This window comes from Calidris pugnax, unplaced genomic scaffold (genome assembly GCF_001431845.1).
Source record: "Calidris pugnax isolate Ruff unplaced genomic scaffold, ASM143184v1 scaffold31, whole genome shotgun sequence".
In the NCBI taxonomy this organism is placed as follows: Eukaryota; Metazoa; Chordata; class Aves; order Charadriiformes; family Scolopacidae; genus Calidris; species Calidris pugnax.
The window spans coordinates 3,048,292-3,067,051 of record NW_015090786.1 but is presented as its reverse complement, the minus strand read 5'-3'; the positions used below and the strand labels follow the sequence as shown (position 1 = coordinate 3,067,051).

General features: G+C 40.3%; 1 protein-coding gene across 1 annotated transcript; it reads right to left on the bottom strand.

Moving 5' to 3' along the window:
• Window positions 1–358: 358 nt before the first annotated feature.
• Window positions 359–18,287, bottom strand: CFAP36 (cilia and flagella associated protein 36). Its single transcript, XM_014966381.1, has 10 exons — window positions 18,129–18,287; window positions 13,174–13,238; window positions 12,867–12,968; window positions 11,865–11,979; window positions 10,915–11,002; window positions 10,017–10,068; window positions 7,769–7,892; window positions 3,123–3,280; window positions 2,521–2,676; window positions 359–937 (listed from the first exon to the last, which is right to left on the bottom strand). The coding sequence occupies exons 1-10, from the start codon at window positions 18,244–18,246 to the stop codon at window positions 851–853; spliced, it is 1,065 nt and encodes a 354-aa protein (XP_014821867.1). The 5' UTR covers window positions 18,247–18,287; the 3' UTR covers window positions 359–850.
• Between the last annotated feature and the right edge of the window lie 473 nt (window positions 18,288–18,760).

Here is an 18,760-nt window from a genome sequence, read left to right as displayed (position 1 = left end):
TAAAAAGTTACATGAAACTGGAATTGGTTGGGTTGTTTCTTTGAACGGGAGTTACTGTTGCAGGGAGCTGTGTAATGGCAGGGAGCAAACTCTGCCCCTCTTCCCTTTGGCTCTCACAGCCAAACCAGGAAACAACATTTTAATGTATTTCTACTTTGAAACAGCATTGCTCCTGACATCCCGAGCTTTTACTTCGTAACTAAGGCAATTATTTTTTACTTAAAGTTGCATTTATAGCAGTACTGGAGCTGAGGACTCATAAATCGCCCTAAAGGTATGTAAAACAATGTAATCCAGAAGGAGTATGTAAATGTCTGGACTCTGAGCTGCATTATCTTTCTGAAAAATAATATGATCATAGTTGCATTTCCTTGTGAAATTAGACTTTATTACATTGCACAGCTGAAAAATAGTAATTTGCTTATAATGTTCTAATAAAAGGAACAAAGTTCTATAAATTTAAAAATAAAAAAGTTAAAATTTCTAACTCTCTCAACTGTTCACATCAGTTACTCTGACAGCTCTCAGTATCTGCTTTTGTTCTATACAATAGCAAGAGGCTGAGGCCGGTGCGTCACACACTCTGGGCGCTGCAGTTGCCATTCAATGGCCTCACCCTTGAGCACGCGCCAGTGAAAGTCACTGAGTTTCCAGCATTCTGGAAAATAAGTGTTTTTAGTATATTTCATAGTGTAATTTTAAATATTTATACATAAGTACCAAGTTGCTGATCTGAAAGTCCTATAAAACTCAGTGTAATACTGGAAAACAAATCCATTCAATTATTAGTTACATAATTTATTCTAAAAACATCCTTGTGTTCTTGGGTTCTGCAATGAGCTACTTAAAATTACCGCTTATTAATAACTTCTTCTTTGAGTTTTTCTGCAAGCATTTTCCTCTTCTGTAGTAGTCTTTGCTTCTCTTCTGACATTTCCTAAGGAAAAAAAAAAAAAAAAACACACAAAATAATGAAAAACCACTGCAGCAAAGCACATGGCTTCCCTGGTCAGTGCTCTGACTTCTGGCACCAGCAGCTGCCCCAGGTGAGCCAGCCCAGCTCCGGGGACATGCTTGCTCTGCCACTTGCAAACCCAGGGCTTCAAACTCTTGTGCTCTCCAGAAAAACTTAAATTAAAAAAAAAAAAAAACAAACGTAATTCTTATTCCATTTCTTAAGAAGTGGATCCCAGGATGTGGACGACCGACTCGCCTTCTTTCGCCACTGCACGGTATCAATCTTTTTGAAAGGACTACAAAAAAAAAAAAAAAAAAAACAAACCCAACCTAATTCTTATTCCATTTCTTGAGAAGTGGATCCCAGGATGTGGACGACTGACTCTTTACATCAATCTGCCTTTTTTTGCCACTGCATGGTATCAATCTTTTTGAAAGGACTACGCTTAGCTGTTTTGGGAGTTCCCCAATCAGCAATATTTTAGGCATGTTCTGAGCATAATAAAATGCTCAACAACTCTGAAAAATACCTGAGGCAATACAAGATCTCTGGGCTTAAGCAGATGCTCTGTAAAGAAGAGTAGTGATTTTCAAGGTGTTTTTTTTTAAATATAACTGTTATCACATTGTTTTGTGGGAGCCTTTAAGGTCTTCTACAAGTTTCCTCATTTACACTGCGAATTTTCAAGTATTTCTTCTTGTATAAATGTGGATTAGACCTATTTGTGGCAAATGCAGTAAGTCACATTAGCCACAATGATTAATGATTTTTTTTTGTCTGATGAAGACCTCTGTTTTGGCAAACCTTTATCCTGTCATAGGATTCAGAGTTTTTTTTTATGGCTGTACTCTCTTTCCCAACAGGGAAAGAAACTACTACCTTTTTCCCCCCAAACTAGATTTTTCTATCATCCCCAAGGTGCAAGGATTTTTGTGATTTAGCACTTGTTTTAATTGTACCTCTGCCTGCAGCACCCCCTCCTCCTGTCCCCAGCCCCCAATCCTCCCAACAACAGTTGCCCACCCCTCAGAGAACCTTGGCTTCCTGCCCTGCATCCTCTCCACCTCCCTTCTAGCTCTGCAGCTGAGGGATAGAAATCAAGCATTTCTCCATTTGAAATAGGTACAAAACTCCCAAAAGAGACGAAACAGAGAAAATCCGTTACCTCTGTAAAATAAGACTTTGCAGAAGAAAAATGCTTTTCCCATTTCAGCTGGAAAAAAAGACCCCAAAACCCGGGGATTTAAGGCAGTAGCTCACAGATTAGGAGAAAACCAGCATTTTAGCCATTCATACACATAAATTAATAATAAGGACTTGGTGGTACTAAACCAAAATAATGCTAACTTCATCACTCAAACTTTTTAGCCTATAAGTCTCCAAAAATTGTAACTTGAAAATAATTCCTCCGCTGTGCAAATGCGCTCCGTTCACCCCCCCCCCCCCCCCCTTTTTTTTTTATCCTGCTGCATTATTCAGCAACAATATTTACATCTTCACTGAAATCATCTATGTTTTTTTTATAAAGCGGTCAGGATGATTAAAACATTTGAATCCCTCACCTCTTTGGGAGGCGATTCCTCTTCCTTCTGGTCAGTGTTTGCTGGTAACAGCACGTTATTTCTTGACTCCTTCTTTGTAGCCATCAGCAAATCTCGTTTTTTCTTTAGGTAGTCCTCTCGTTGCTTCAGCTGCTGTTCTTCAAGTTCTGATAAATCCTGAAATTATTGGGTTTTTTTTTTTTAGAATACATTTTAAAATTAATTTTTGGTATACATGTTATGTATTTGTGAGATAAAAGCATTTACATCGTATTTGCCTCCAAAATTACTAGCTGAAAAAAATCCGAGCTGAAGTTTCAAGCCAGAGCTGTCCATGAAGAAATTATGGTGGAACAAAGGCTGAATGCTGAGTTCTATTCTAAATCTAGAATGATGATCTGCACTTTATGCAAATTAAACTGGTAAATACCGTAAGTTTTTGCATGCTGGGTTGAAAAAACAACAAGCACCGTAAAAACCCAAAACAACCCAAACCAAATCCACCTGATACACATTTAAGACAGTATTACATTTAAATATATATTTCTAGTGTTGTAATCCTGTCTTTTTGCATTCTAGTTCTATGTTTGGGTATTTTTCTTGTTTGTTTGTTTTAAACTTACAGGTCCTTTCACCCCAGCTTTTTGTGCCGCGTTTTCTGAACATTTTCCAGCTGACTTTTTCTTCATGTCTTCTTTCCCTTTGGTACAAGAGGGCTGAGGTCCTTTTTGTAATGGGCGTACTGGTTTTAAGTCTTCCTTTGCAGATTTCTGAGATTCCTCTAAACAGCAATTTTACACAGAAAAAAAATTAGAAAGAATAGAAATATATCAAATAAAAAATAAATTGGTGTTCTTTCCAATATCCAGATGTCTCTTCTGATGAAACAGGAAACTTAAAAAACCCCCACATTTCTCCACTTTTTATTAATAACACTTTCTTTCCAAACTCACAGATACTGTATTTGCACTATGAAAGCAATTAAATAGTGCTTTACATCGTAAGTAGCCCTACTGCAATGAATTATAAATTAGTCAAATGCTTGCAATATAATTACATTTTCAGTGTTCTGATAGTGGGTTCAAGTTGAGATTGTACTTCAGTTTCTGTCTCGGCAAGCCCAGCAGTCAGCAGCTTAGAAAGTTCACTTTAACCAACTCTAAGAACAAGTGTACTGGTTCACGTTAGCCAACCAGTACAAGAGTACTGGTTCAGCTTTCAGCTTCAGAGAAAGGAATCAGAAAAGAACCTATCTGAGTGAAGTTGTAGGGGAGCGGGGTGAAGGACAGCTCGAGAGGTGCAAAGCATTGCAGCCACACAGCTGGGTTACTCCTCTTCAGAGCTAACCCTGCCCCAGCCCGAGGGTACAGTGGGCACCCTCCCTGTTTCCCCACCCTGGGTGGGTTCAGAGCCCCAGAGGGGGTGGCTGGTGGCTGCCAGGGGAGCTCTGGGCACCCACGGCACAAACAAGGCTTGGGCAACCTCTGGTGTCCTCCACTCCCTATCAAGTCCCTCACCTTGTGCGAGAGAGCAGTCCTGCACGATACCCTGGTCGCCTCTTCCTTTTTTCTTGGACAAACACAGCCTCTGCTGACAAAGAAAAGTAACCCTGTCCTAATTCCAGCCTTTCATATCTCTGCAGATACCAAGGGCCTTGCATCCCACTGAACTGCACGGCGTCTGAGATGGCATCACAGCTACAGACCTCTGAATCAAAGCCCCTCCAGTCACCGGACTGCAGAGCACCGTAGGTTTTCACAACTTTACTATGACTTCTCTTGATTTGACCTATGACTCCTGAGTGAGGTAAGTTGCTGCTTCTACTGTACTTCTATTAAAAATTAAGAGGTTTTTGACTGCTTTAAAATACGCCTGAAAATATAGGCAAGAGTACAGGTAGTGAAATGCAAGTTTTCCTGTGTTCAGTCAGTTTGAGCCTATCCATAATATCCGAGTCGTTATTCAAAGTACAGAAAACAAACCAGGACAGAAATGTAAAGCTCAAGTTGAAGAATTTGCACTTCACTGAAATACGTCTGCTGGAAGTCTTGATGCTCCAAATAATGTCTTTTTGTAATGGATACAAGTTCTTAGAGACACTGTGAGAGGTCAGAGTTAAAACTGCTAGAAAAAATCCTCACACTGTAGATTAAAAAGCAGAGGGGAAAAAAACCCCCCAAAAAATCCACACGCTGCATGTCAACTTCCTATACCATAACCAACATTATGATTAAGGAAAGCTACTTACCAGAAAGCAGTTCTTTGAACTGTGTTGTTTGTATGTAAATCTACACTGCTGCTGTCCGTATCGCAAACACTGGAGCTGGAGGTGTTTGTGTCTGGGCAGTACCTGTAGGATGTGATCATAGGACCCTCAGTGTCACTTAACCCACGGACCTGAAAAGACACTGGGAAGGGAAGGAGGGTGGGCAGTGGATGTACAAACAGACAGCGCATCTCAAAGAGTTACAGTTACTGGTACGTAACATTTTTTTCCTTTGAGAACTTGTCTGGATGTACATTCACACTATGGGTGACTCTAATCCACCTGGACAATTCAGAATCTTCTCAAAATACAAGCACCCAGGAGATGCTGCATCCTTCTTATCTGTGCGACACAGGCAGCTCAGTGCCAACACGAGTGCAGCTTTTGAAGCAGCTGCCCTGCAGGTACCCAGAATGGGAAGTGTTGTCCAACAACACTGGAAAGGTCACTTGCACTCCGAGGTGTTGAACATGACCTTCACCATGAAATTCACCCTTCCGATCTCTCTGTAGTGCAACAAGTTGGGTGGTCAAAGTACAGGAGGAATGGTTTTGCAAGCTCTAATCTGTAAACTACTTGTAAGGAGCTCACCAAAATGAAATTAAGAAAATTAAGGCAACTACCATTAAAATTTCAATTCAATATACAGTGGAAACCTTTAAGGTGCCCACAAACTGCAATCTTGGGTCTCAAGGTGAAGGGGAAACAGCAAAAGATGATAAAAACACTGTGCATCTGAAGGAAATGTATGGCAGACTGGAGGTAATGAAAAAGGAACAAAAGTTCTTCCTTTTCCTCACTAGGAGAACTGGTTCATGCAAGGGCTGCCAAGGCAGCCAATACTCCCCAGGTACAGGATTCCTTCCCCTGCTCAGGTAGAGAAAGACAAGCTGTCCTGTTCCTTGGTAACGTGGCCCTACAGGTGAGAAGATGGAGACAGGATGCAATCACAGGTCTGGTGGGCTGTGAGGGTCTGGGACGGAGCAGATGAGAGGAGCGCAGCTTGTCTGCCACCCCAGAAAGGCACAAACTTAGTGAAAGGTTCTTCTTGTTTCCATTCCCAGAGTTGTATCTGATAGCAAGAAGAAGCAAGTCAAGCAGAGATGATGATCCCGTTACCCGAGACAAAGCTGGAGCTGGGAGCCCATGTGTTGGAAGCAGGCAATAACGGAACAGTCTGTGTGAGAAACAGGTCTGGAAGAAGATTGCCAGTACAGATTCTTCTTGATTTTTGCCACCACTACCCAAAACCGCTTTTCCAAAAGGTGATACTGGAGGATAAGCTGTGACAAACTTTCTTAGTAGCCTCTTTGGACAGCTATGCTGCTACACGATGCCAGTTCTACAAGGATGAAGATGGTTTCCAAGCAGCTGAAACCTTTTGTAGGCCTGTCTCTCCGTTGGCATTTCAAGAGCATGGGAATGCTCAGCACCAGCTAAGCAGGTGTTTGGAGAGCACAGAAGAAGTCTCAGCTCCTGAGCTCAAAGATCTCCTTGTCTCTCAAGCACAGGATTAAGTTCTGCAGATGGAATATCTGCCAGGAATGTGCCTTCCTCCTGGATCAGGAAGACAACAGCACAGACATGGCTTAGTGGCACCACTACAAGGTGGCACAACTATGCAAAATTAAGAGGAGTAAAAGCAGGCTGGGTGAAGAATGCAAGTACAGCTGCAGGCCCTCTGCATCCTTCCGATGGTAGAAGAGGAGAGAAGACCAGTTCAAATAAATGTAACAAAACCTCAGCAGAAGGACAGAAGGATAAAAGGGCGGGAACTTTAAAAGTCAGTGACACAATTTATTCTTTACGTTTCCTAATGTGAAAGACACTCAGTTTAAAAGAATAGAGGGTCCTACAACCACCTCATCTGTTAATGGCCATCAAATGAAACAGCAAGGAGCAAGTAAGCCCCAAAGGTACTTCCAAGGCTAAAAGTATCCAGCTCAAGTGTCTGTGATATGAACACTTGCAGTGTGAATGCATACAAAGACAAGCACAAGACACAGGCAAGAAGTAACTAAAGACAGCGCAGACTATTGTTTCCCAAAGTTCTAATTATATTCTTGGAAGCAACCTTAGAATATTAAATTACAAATTTTTCACAAATTCGTAAGAGAGCAAATCCCACTGAGATGTAATCTGGTTTTGAAGATCACCTATGTGTACCTATACACATAGTTATGTGTGTATATATACATGCCTGCCTCTGTGTGTGTGTGTGTGTGTACACACATCTACATACGCAAATATATATGCTTCTTTTCACCTAAGAATTTTCCTGCTTTCCTGAACAAGTCAGCACCCTTGTGCTTTAGCTGCAACACAAAAATACCAAGAGTGCCTCCATCACAACCAGTAATTCCTTTCTTTTCCTCCTCCCTGTAAAAGCACTTGTATGGTCATGCTCTCCAGTAAATAATCATCTACAAAACGGTTCAGACAATTTTCACTACATAACTTGGGTAAACTTCAAGACTACTTAAACCAGCTCTCCTTGGTATTTTAAGTTGGTTAAGTGTCACAATCCCACTCAAAAACAAAAATATAAAATTGAAAAGCTTAAAATGAGTAAAAAAATCTGAACCAAAGGCAAAAAAGATTCAGTTTGGGGGCCTAACAATTCAGCTTGAATGAATCTTAACAGTTCCTTCAGAAATATTTGACTGCTATCAAGAAATGTTGTATAGTTATAAATTAAATCTATAATGGCCACACACAGGAAGAGAAATCATAATTTAAATCAATGATTCATAGTTACTTACAGGGAACATATTGTTCTTAACAATAATGGCAGCATATGCACAGTACATTAAAAGATGAAAACTGTTAGACTCCTGTATTTCTCCTCCTGCTGGAGATGACTCATAACATCACTGAATAATAAAACAACTCAGGTTGGAAGGCACTTCTGCAGCCACCTCGTGCAAATATGAGCGGACTCTTCAATAATTTGAAAGTAGTACCATATTGTACACTCAGCATTGCACTTTCCCACAAAATTACCTAATGGAGATTTTGGAGCTTTTTCAGAATCGTCAGCTTCCTCAGTGGATTCCTTAACTTTCACAGCTCCTTTTGAATCTCCTGGAAGACTGGTAACATCCGCTGATGTAAGTTTATCACGTGCCTTAAATTAAGAAGCAAACAAACAAAACTAAGCGTTACATTTCCTGGCACTGTACTTCAGGCATTAAACTCTCAATACAAAGAAATCTCCCAAAAGAACTTTCAATTAAAATTGTGTTGCTTACACTACATACTGCATGGCCAAAGTCCACAAAAGCAAACTTAATAGGAAGGTTCTTTCTGGCTTATAGTCATAAGACAGTTTCTTTTTTTAGTTCAAAACCTGTTCCCTAATCAACAATCAGAATATAGAGTATTAGGTAAATTGGTATTTAGTTTCCCAGCTACAAATAGATAATGTAGGGGGGTGTTTTTTGCCACGCTTCACCTGTGACTTTTAAGCAGACCTCTGCCCACCAGAAAAATACAATAAGAGAACCAGGGATGTATAGTGACTATAGTTAAATATATAGTTACCACAGAAATGGGGGAATAATCAGCTGAATGGAAACAACAGGTTTGGATCATCTCTGACACTATTGTTTCACTTCCACACTTGTATGGGAAATCTTGACAATGCAACCCACCTCTCAAAACAGTAAAGCCAGCTGGGATTTGCCCAGAAAATGTCTACACTGATCATCAACCATCTAATTCATGTCAGAATCCCCCCAGCATTCATCCAAATATTAAATTATTTTGTATTAAAACATTCTCTAACAAAAGCATATTATTGAACAGTAACTATCACCTTCTCTGTCTACATGAACTTGACTGAGGCCTCTGTAATCTGGCTTTTTTTAATCAACAATGTTGATACTCTTGACTGGCCTATAAAATTTGGATAAACCTGCATCTTAATACAACTTGAATTCTTAGATGAGCCAAAGCTTGAGTTTCCCAGTTGTTTTGTAAGCAACCCAGTAGAACAGATGACACGTTTCCTGGAGTCTGTCATTGTAATATGGGAAATAAGAGTTTTGTCAGACACTGCAGAAAGGTTTAATTGGGTAGAATATCCCCTCTGTTCAGGACTCGCACGCAGTAGCAGAGCTATCATCTGCACCTATCATGGGTTTGAACTGAGGAGCAGGATTGGAAATAGTGCATTGACCTCTTGTAGTAGCTACATTTGGTCTCCAGGCAGTATCGTTGTAATATGGGAAATAAGAGTTTTGTCAGACACTGCAGAAAGGTTTAATTGGGTAGAATATCCCCTCTGTTCAGGACTTGTACTCAGTAGCATAGCTATCATCTGCACCTATCATGGGTTTGAACTGAGGAGCAGGATTGGAAATAGTGCATTGACCTCTTGTAGTAGCTACATTTGGTCTCCAGGCAGTATCCTTTGTCAGTTCAGGCTGAAGAAACATTGTCTTTTTCTTTTTTTTTTGTATCCTTTGTCAGTTCAGGCTGAAGAAACACTGCCTTTTTTTTTTTTTCCTCCAAAATTTTGTAATGACAGAAAAAAATAGAAGGGCAATTCTGCTCCCTTTTGGAACAGCCTACAATTCCAGCAATTTTTATGTTTTCCCAGTGAAGGGGAGGTTTAATTTCTACTGCAGTTGATTTCAATTTCAATTTGTTTCTCAGCTGCTGAATGAATAGCAATTTAGCCAATCCATGTTTACATTCAGTTCCCTTCCTACATAGTTTCCTCTGATGGAGACCAAGTGATGGTCTAACTTGGAGAGGATTTCTGGTTCCTGGTGATTAGGTTCTGGCAGTATTATGCAGACTTAATGAACAACTATACTGTCTATGAAGTGATCCTTAAAATTCCTGAAGGATTATGAATGCTGTAATCTCTAAGAAGCTTATACTTTGAAGTCTCTTTGATCTTGACAATATTAGTAATTCAAATATTCTCTGGATCTGAAAGGTTGACATCCGTTACCAGGATTTTAGAATTCAGATAGTGAAGAGGGAATATGCTTATCATATGTGCTCCACCAAATGACTGGTGGTTAATGGTATCACATATAGCACTAGTGTCAATGATACCATCAAGAAAAATGTAAACAACAGAATAGACCTTTCAAAAAGAAGTGTCAGTAAGACCTTTCTGACAGACCTTTTGTTTGCTTAGGATGGTACACATTGCCTTAAAGTGACACCCAGGACAGGATTATCAGAGTATTTCTTAATCATCAACACGGCTCTGCTGGAAAAGTAAGATACTCACTTGTTCAGTCCTCTTTCTTTCTTGCTCTATTTCATATTCTTCCTTAGATTTTCTGTAACACAAAATACAAGTAAATACTCAAAACTTCTTTAGTAGTAGTCATTTTTAGGCAAATTTAGCACTGCTTAAACATTTAAGGCCTATAAAAGCAATTACAATATGAATTTGTTAGTATCCAAAATACTTCCATGACTTAAATGAAAATGCACTCCTAAGAGAAATAAACAAACGCACAGAACCCACCATCCTCACTCTGTCTTTCCCTGTGCAAAAGTAATTGTATAAGAATTTCCAGAGCTTATCTATCCCTTGTTTCATTTGCTCACTTAAAGACAGGAAGGTAAGTATTTCCAGAACACAGAGGGAAGATAGTATAACTTCATATAACATGTAAGGATTAATCTGCTATTATTTGTTTAAGATTATGCTTATATATGTGAACTGGGAGTGAAGGAGAATCTACAGAAGTTGTGTCACACATCTTCTTAGATCACAGCAACAGTCATTGGATGCAACTAAGAAGGAAGCTGTAGAAAAGAATGAAGCCTACTGCAAAAGCAGAATTTGCCTTTCCGAAGCCGTAATGTTTAGAGTACTCCCTGAGTGGATTACAGCTAGTGTGCTCCTAGTGTCCAGAGACATCTAACCCAGATCCAAGTTCAGATCTACATGGAGATGCAGGGGAGAACGGAAATGATGGGGATCTATAAGTTGCACATCACACACACTGTCTAGTACCATTCATTTTCTCTTAGGTAGGATTTTGACAAGAATATTCAGGTCATCTCTAAGATGAAGGCAGTTTCCTGGAAAAGGCTAGAAGAGTTTGGTCCTATATATAGATTTATTTTTTATTTTAAAATAATATATGGGAGTAGGGCCTATTCATTTTTTTTACCTTAGAACCTCCCTCAGTATTTTCATTTCTTCTTCTTCAATTTCACTGAATACATCAGAACCCTCTGTCAAACAGTCAGGCAATACACCTATTAAAAAAACATGCCAAAAGTTATGCATTACTCTAAAGAAAATTACTTTCTACTCCATTTGGCATCATTCTTCAGGTAGAGAGGAGGGGGGAAAAAAAAAAGGAAAAAAAAAAAAAGTAAAAACCATCTAATTCTTCCTCTCTGTAACTGTTTCCAAAAAGATTCTAGATCTTTGGCATCAAGTTGCTAGTAGCAAAAAGGCAAAGGCTTCTGAACTATGAAAGTTTTGACATCTAAGGGTAAAGCATAAGCCATACTCTGCACTGACCATTATACAGCATTTCCTATACTCTGCAATTCAGCCATGGCTAATTTGAACCATTGTCAAATTTAGTGGTTATATGAAAGTTGGGTATAAATTAATTTTCTCTTCTTTAAAAACATGCGTGTATTAGCACAATGAAAGCTATAACTTCTGCTTTCTATATGTTTTTTTCATAAGGGACTCTACAGAGTGAATTGCAAAGTAAGCACGGCAGATAGTACAGCACCATTGCGATGCAAGTAGCATAATTCAAACTATCAGTGTTGACATTGTTGGTGAATTGATATGATTGCTTTAACACTCAAAATTATCACCAAAATAACAAAAAAATTAAGTGAAATTTCACAGAAAGATTTAGACACACAGAACTGAAAAAGCTGTTAATTTGAAAAGGAACATAGACAGCTGTCACAGAGAATACAAACCAAGGACTACGTATTGAAATCCTACTTCCAGGAAAATAACTGAATGTTTTCCATTAACTTGAATTGGAACTGAACCATATGCTATACTCATTTATGAATAGATTACATAGCCATCAAAAGAACAATAAAAAGATGAAGAGGAGTGGAACACACATTTACCACTTCTTACCATTTCTTTCTTTAATGATTCTAATAGCTTGCAATTGCATTTCAATATTTTTCTGTACCATCATGTTTTTAAATAGTCTAAAATCTTCCGCTGCCAACACTGTTTGCAAAATGGCCTGTGGGAGGGAAGATATGCACAACATTAAAAACCCTAGAGAAATCATAACCATCTCAGTCTGCTTGAAATTATATTAAGATTTAAATTCTGTGGAGCATGTTTTTAATAATTATGTTTAATTCTCCTGTCTGTTTTTCCAAACATACAAGTTGGGCTAATAGTAAAGAAAAGAATTTGATGGTTTCTGTCTTTAGATCAACATGCCTACAATAATATTATCACAAAAGCTGGAGGGTTTCCCAGTGTAAGTTTACAACTGCAATTGGTTTGACTTCCTGAACAAATGCGTGAGTTTGAGTGAGGAATGTGAGCTCTGAAGAAGATTGTTACACATCTAGGAGGAGATATCAACAAAGCCCAATTTAAACTGGCAGCAGAAGCTCCCGCTCCTCTGCCCAGTATTCCTGAGACAATTCTGAAAGATATCTTTGAGCAGGTGAAGGGCTGCCCAGTCATGCCTCGTGTTCTCAAGACCAGTGATTTTATTACAGATTTGACTGGTTTATTATAAAATCAGAGGAAAACTTTTTGTTTTATGGAATATGTCTATTGTTTTGATCTTCATGTTTGTCTGCTACTGTAAACTGAAGGCTAATGTAAAGCTGAACAAGCTTAGGGGTTTGTTTTAGAAAATACAAAGCATAGTAATATGTAATAGTAATATGAATCTCAAAAGGTGTCTGACACCACACAAGTGTCTGTCATTATTTTCAAGATGCACATTTTTTCTGGTTAAAGTTCGTAATATAAACAAACACACGATGTTTTAGACAATTACAGTTTTACCAAGCAAACTTTTCAAAGTTTCATCTCCACTCTGCTACATTAGTGAAAATGTAAAGCTAAAAAGTAAATCTATATGTTCCTAAACAAAGGAAAATTTACCTGTGAAGTGTGTGTCTTTGCAAGTGGAGACGAAAAAGCCTCTTGAAATTTCTCTTCATTAATTCCAACTTCTTTAAGATAGTCTTCTAATAATTTTTCAACCTGTAAGTACAAACCTTACTTTTTAAGAGGTTTATCCTTAAGAATCATATGATTTTTTTCATAATTGTATATTCTTTTCTGCTGACAGAAAACAGGCAATATTAGAAAATTCTAAATAACACAATTAGAAGTTCATCTAAATACTACTCTAACATTTTAAATTATATTTCATTGAAATATAGCACAAGTAGTCAATAATGCTCACCAGAGCTTGGTACTCCTGATAAATTTCTGTATAAGACAACTTGCTTTCTTCTTCATCATCAAAAACTGTAAAAAACACCAAAACACACACAGATTTTGGACTTAGTATTTAAGGACTAACACATTAAATACATCTATGTCTTAAAGAGAAAGATTAACCTTTACAACATAATATATTTAATCATATGAAAATACAGGCCTTGATAAATAATAATGCATTTTTCCACACATTCAGGCTAAGCATGTACTTTTGGTAATTTAATGTAATTAAATTTCATAATTTAATATTGGGAAAACATATCTTCATAATAGAAGCAGATTTCTAAACAAGTTGAGAACTCAGCAGATATATACACTAAAAACTAAGATTTAATATAAGAACTACCACATGAACTTGTGTAAGGTTCTTCTAAGATGGCAGATGACAAACATAAAGCAGAAAATTTCTCTCACTCTCTATGTATTTACATGGAGAATTTACTAAAGACTTAAACCAAATTTTTTTATAATGCCATTCACTTAGCAAGAAGCCACAGAGATTCAGGAAAACTTGCCTGCATAGAGACAGATAATCCCAAAGATGAAATCTAGTGCAAGTAAGTTATTTTTTTAATAACATCTAGCCTGATTCAGACAAAATAGGCATCTGTATAGTATAGGTCATATTAATCATATTCATACAAATTTGTATTAACAACTCTTGACACCAGGCTAATGATCTCTACACTACAGAACAGAGAGAAGCAGCAGAAAATAAGAGAAACTTAGAGTCTGGGGGGTTTAATTTACATTTTTATCATGTCAACAATGAACAGAGGTAATGTAAAACCTAACAATAAAAGCAGAGACTTAGAAATAAGACTTCCTCAATCTCCTTCAAAATTAGCCACTGCATTTTGGACAAGTCAATTTCCATGTGCATCCTTTGAAGTCATCTGCAGAATGGGAATTCTGCTTAAATTGGTGAATGAATGTGATTTATTCTTCATACGTATAAGGTATCTCTGATGGAAGATGGTACTGATGCACATAGAATTAGTATATCTTTGACAGAAACTTAGAGTGACTTTAGAAAGCATCATTTCCCCAGCTGTGACAGTCCCAAGGCAGTGTCACATTGAACCTTCACAGGGTGTGATGCAAGATGCTGTTCCTAAAACAGAAAGTACTTCCACCACTTTCTAACAACTTACAGCAATGCAATGATAGAAATCTAATCAAACAGTTCAGGCCCTCAAAATAAGGAAGGGAAACTTTTAAATGACATAATCTGGAAAAACAACATTTGCTTTTGTTTCATTTTTGCACAGGGGAAATTTCTTTTTTGAAGGGATTTGAAAAAAAAAAATAAAAGCTTTAAAAATAGCTAGGAATAAATTCAAATGGTAGAAAAAGTAGTATAAATCGTACCCTAAATAAATTCAGCTTCTATGGGAACCACCATATTACCCAACCCAAGAGGGTGAAGACACTTAACTGCCTCTATTGTCTTCTGCATCTCCTGGCGGATTGTCCTGAAATGGTCTCTTGCAGACCCCAACCTTTGTCTTATCTGTTCTCTTCTACCTCCTACTGTTCCTTCTGTTCTGGGCACCAGAAGGAGGGGTGACACGGGGATGTCACTCCTCAGGCAATGTCCATGCCAACAGCTAGCCTCACACTGCGAAAGGGATGCTTCCAAGTCCTTCTCCTCTTCCTCCCACAGCTGCAGGACAACATGGAAAGCAGAGTGGAAAGCCTGTGCAAACTGCTCTCTGTTCTCAGGCTCTGAACAAAAATGGGATGAAGTTAAGTGCCAAGTAAAGCAAGCTGAAGTCAGCATCTCCTCCGAGTTAAGTGGCATTAGAGAGTACTTTGAATGGAGACCTTGGATTTTCTTGCATCAGGGCTCCTGAATAATGTAGTCATTATTTTCCTTAAGATTTTGGCACAGACTTTTTGATTGCCCGACAGGAACAAAGATCTGAAGAACCCCCTTATCAAGATAAGTCAGGGCACCCAGATATCCTGAGAGAAAAACTCATCATTTTTCTGTTAAAACTGAAATCTTCACTAGGACCCCTCAAGTGGGATGAGAGTTACGTCAAGTTTGAGTTCCCCCTGCTAGACTGAGCCACTGACTTATTTCACCTCTTGGGTGAAATGCCAGTAAGCAAACCTGAGGGAACTCCTCTTTCTCTCCCCAGTCCCCACTGCCTGGTGAGGCAGCTCTGTGCCAGGAGGGAAGGGAGTCACAGCCAGCAATATCTGTTTATTTCTCTTGTACCTTGTCTATCTTGTCTATCTTCTGGTGCTCAGAACCATTATCAAGGTTATCTATGTCCAAATTATGTTTTAATTAGTAGCTGGGAACACCTGAATAAAACTGAAAAGCCCTCTCACCTTAAATACATACCCAGGGATTTAACTTCAGTTTCACAGTCACATAAAAGGGAATTAGTCAAGCCATGAGAAATTAATCAAGTCCCCAGGAGAAGGGAGAGAAAGCAAACTAGTTATCAACAGATAGAAAACCGTTAGGATCATTTATAAGTTGAAGTGCTAAAGTTGGGCTAAATAACTACAGTTCCAAAATAAAACCCTTACATACCAATTACCGAAACTCAAACTCTATTTTTGAGGAATCACAAATTATTGACAGTTAATCTAAATGTTACTAATATGCTTGTTCTGTCCAAAGACTAAGTGTTTTAAGAATTAAAAGAATTCTGTCTGACAAAATATCTCAGAAAAAAACCAAACCAAAAAAACCCCAGCGATCAGTAAAGCATATTTAGAGAAACGAAAAGCAAACAGCGCAGATATCAGCAACTAAAACTTCAGATTTCTTTAACTGTGCTTCTTAGCAACCCTAGCACTGCAGTAACACTTCAGTCTTTTCATTTTTCTTGATAGCTTCCAAGTTGTCCAACAGCCCTCTGTAGCACAAATGATACCTTGGAATATCATTTACTGTAAGGCATTTCTCTACTTTGTTCCTCCAATTTCCTACGTAGAAACAAACGAGGAGGAAGCAACCATTATATAAGCTTGCCTCGCACTACATGGAAATTTACAGAGGTTCCATAAATCTTCTTACTGCCAGTAAATTCCCCTCAACCTTCTAAAGAGAGATCATTGCTCTAGAGAAGGATAATCAATTCCCCCGATCCCTAAACCTAGACCCTTTGCATGATAATCAAAATGCTTGACCGACCTCAAGTTTAGGCAGACTTCTTGAGAGAAAACTTCTGGCCTAGATTTCTCTATTGCTTTCTAGCTGTAGAGAGCCCAGCAGCTTCACCTTTCTCGTTTCCCAGTATACCAGGGAAAAGGTGTACGTACTCACACTGGTCTTGCCTCATGCAAAGCTTGGGAAGGATAGAAATGATTCAGGATAACTGAGAAGCAGCCTGTTTAGAAGCTGGGATCTGAATCAGAGGTGCATCTGTTTCACCAACTATGAAAAAAAAATTCTTAACGGACCCTAACAAGAATAATTGCACAACAAAAGCCACAGCGTGGCCCAATGAGGCCAACTATTACAGCAGCTGCCCCAGAGCCCACAGCAGGATTGAGGGGAGGAAGAGTAAATGCAAGCAGGTAGAATACTTCAATAGTAAGAACCATTCTACTTTGAGCTTGATGTTACTAAGTCCCTTAGAAATAAAAAGTATTTGGAACCGTTAGTCTCATTACTTCAGGATTTTAAACTTAAAATTATTACTGCATCCTACATCCTGTCAGGTGATACTAAAGGAACAGATCTCATTCATGATAGCCACAGAAAGTCATCCTAAATTAGTCTATGGCAATATGCTCTAACACTTCTCATGTGTGAACGTCTGCAACACGGGTAGGGTCACAGGCCATCATGTTCTCAAACACACTTTTTTTTTCCCCCAATAATCACAAAAGAAATCTTCCTTTTTCTAAAGGACTTAGGCAATGCTCTCAGACTTGCCCAAATTGTAATTCCTTTGCTACCATAAGGATCCGGGTATTCTTTGGCAGCAGAAAATTTGTTCTGTAAGTAGCAGAACTAATTTAGCCAAACCTCTACTGCAGAAAGTCTATTTCCTTCTTCCCTTACTACATACGTACACCTATCTGGGTCTCCTCAGGCACCTTTACATACAGGTACAGGTCTGCCCCAGTCATGTCCCCCCACCATCACTGGTTGTACTTCCAGTTTACCCAGGCCATTCCCCAAATTATTGCATGATTCCCTACGTTCTTTCCTGAGAAAAAAAGAGGAAGTTTAACCAGAGTTGCTTCTGAGCTAAGCTCATGCACAGAGCTGTCTATAAAGCATGTCTGATAACCATTGACATTTTCATGCTATTGTTTTTTGAGAGGTACTAACTTAGGGTTTCTGACCTCTTAACTGCCAAGGTTCACAAAGTTGCAGGAATTTGGGCCTTCTACTCTTCTGTTCTGCTGGCCAGATTGCCATTTGAATTGTACCGTCCAGCTTCCTGTGCAAAACCATCTAGCTATGGAACAGTATTAAAGGCCTTCAACTGATTTCTAGCCCCCCCGGGCATTACGTGCAGCAGAACGAGGATCTCGCTTGGGTGTCATACTGTAAGCTCATGCCATAATCCCCTGTACGAGCTAATGAGTGCAAATTGCCGCATCCCGAGAAATGCCTTGCTGAGGGCAGGCCGGCTTTCCGAGGGCGAGGCACCCCCTCCCAGGCGGTGCCAGCGCGGGGCCTGCCGAGCCCTCCGCGGGGACCGCCGCCACGCCGGCCCCGTGTGCCAAAGGCCCGCACGGGGATGCTACCGCTGCCGCCGCCGCGGAGGGAGCGCGGGGCCAGGCCCGCAGAGGTGGCGGGCCCTGCCGTGTCACCCCGGCCCCTCGCGTGTCCCCGCATCCCCGTCCCGCCCCCACTCCACGGCCGGCCGGCTGCGGGCTGAGGCGGGGAAGCCCCCGCCGCGGCCTAAGAGAGCCCGGCCCGGCCCCGCCGCTCACCCTCGCATTTCTGCTCCATGAACTCCAGGATGGGGATGGACCAGGCGGGCCCCCGCAGGAACCCCGCGATGGTGTCCACCACCCACTCCACGTCGCCCTCCTCCTCCTCCGCCGCCATCACCGGGGCTGCCGCCGCAGGGACGGTTGGCGCGCCCGCCCGTCGCTATAGCAACCGGCGTCACGGGGCGGGGGCGCGCGCGCCCCGCGTGGGGCCAGCCCCGCCCCAACGCCCCCGCGCGCCCCGCCCATCACCGTGTTGCGGGGCCGGGGCGGGGGGCGGACGGGGAAAGGCGTTTTCCCCGCGTTTTCCCGCCTGGAACCGGGAAATCATTTCCGAGGCAACACGTTAAGAAGTCTGGCGTTAAAACGGAGCGGCCGCGGTGCTCCTTCTCAGGGGCGGCGTTTGTGGGCACGCTCCTTTTCGCCACTGAAAATTGGCGTGGTTTCTGTCATTGTCCTCGCCCTTTGCACTGCTGAAAGACTGACGTGTTTTTCCTAACGCTTAAATTAATTTCCCTCCTGCTTGCTTTACTTGCGTGCGCTACCGGTGAGTAAAAAACTCAACCAACCAACCAACCGAAACTCTCTTAATTCCATTTACCCTCTTTTAACTCTGCCTTGGCTGGAGGGAG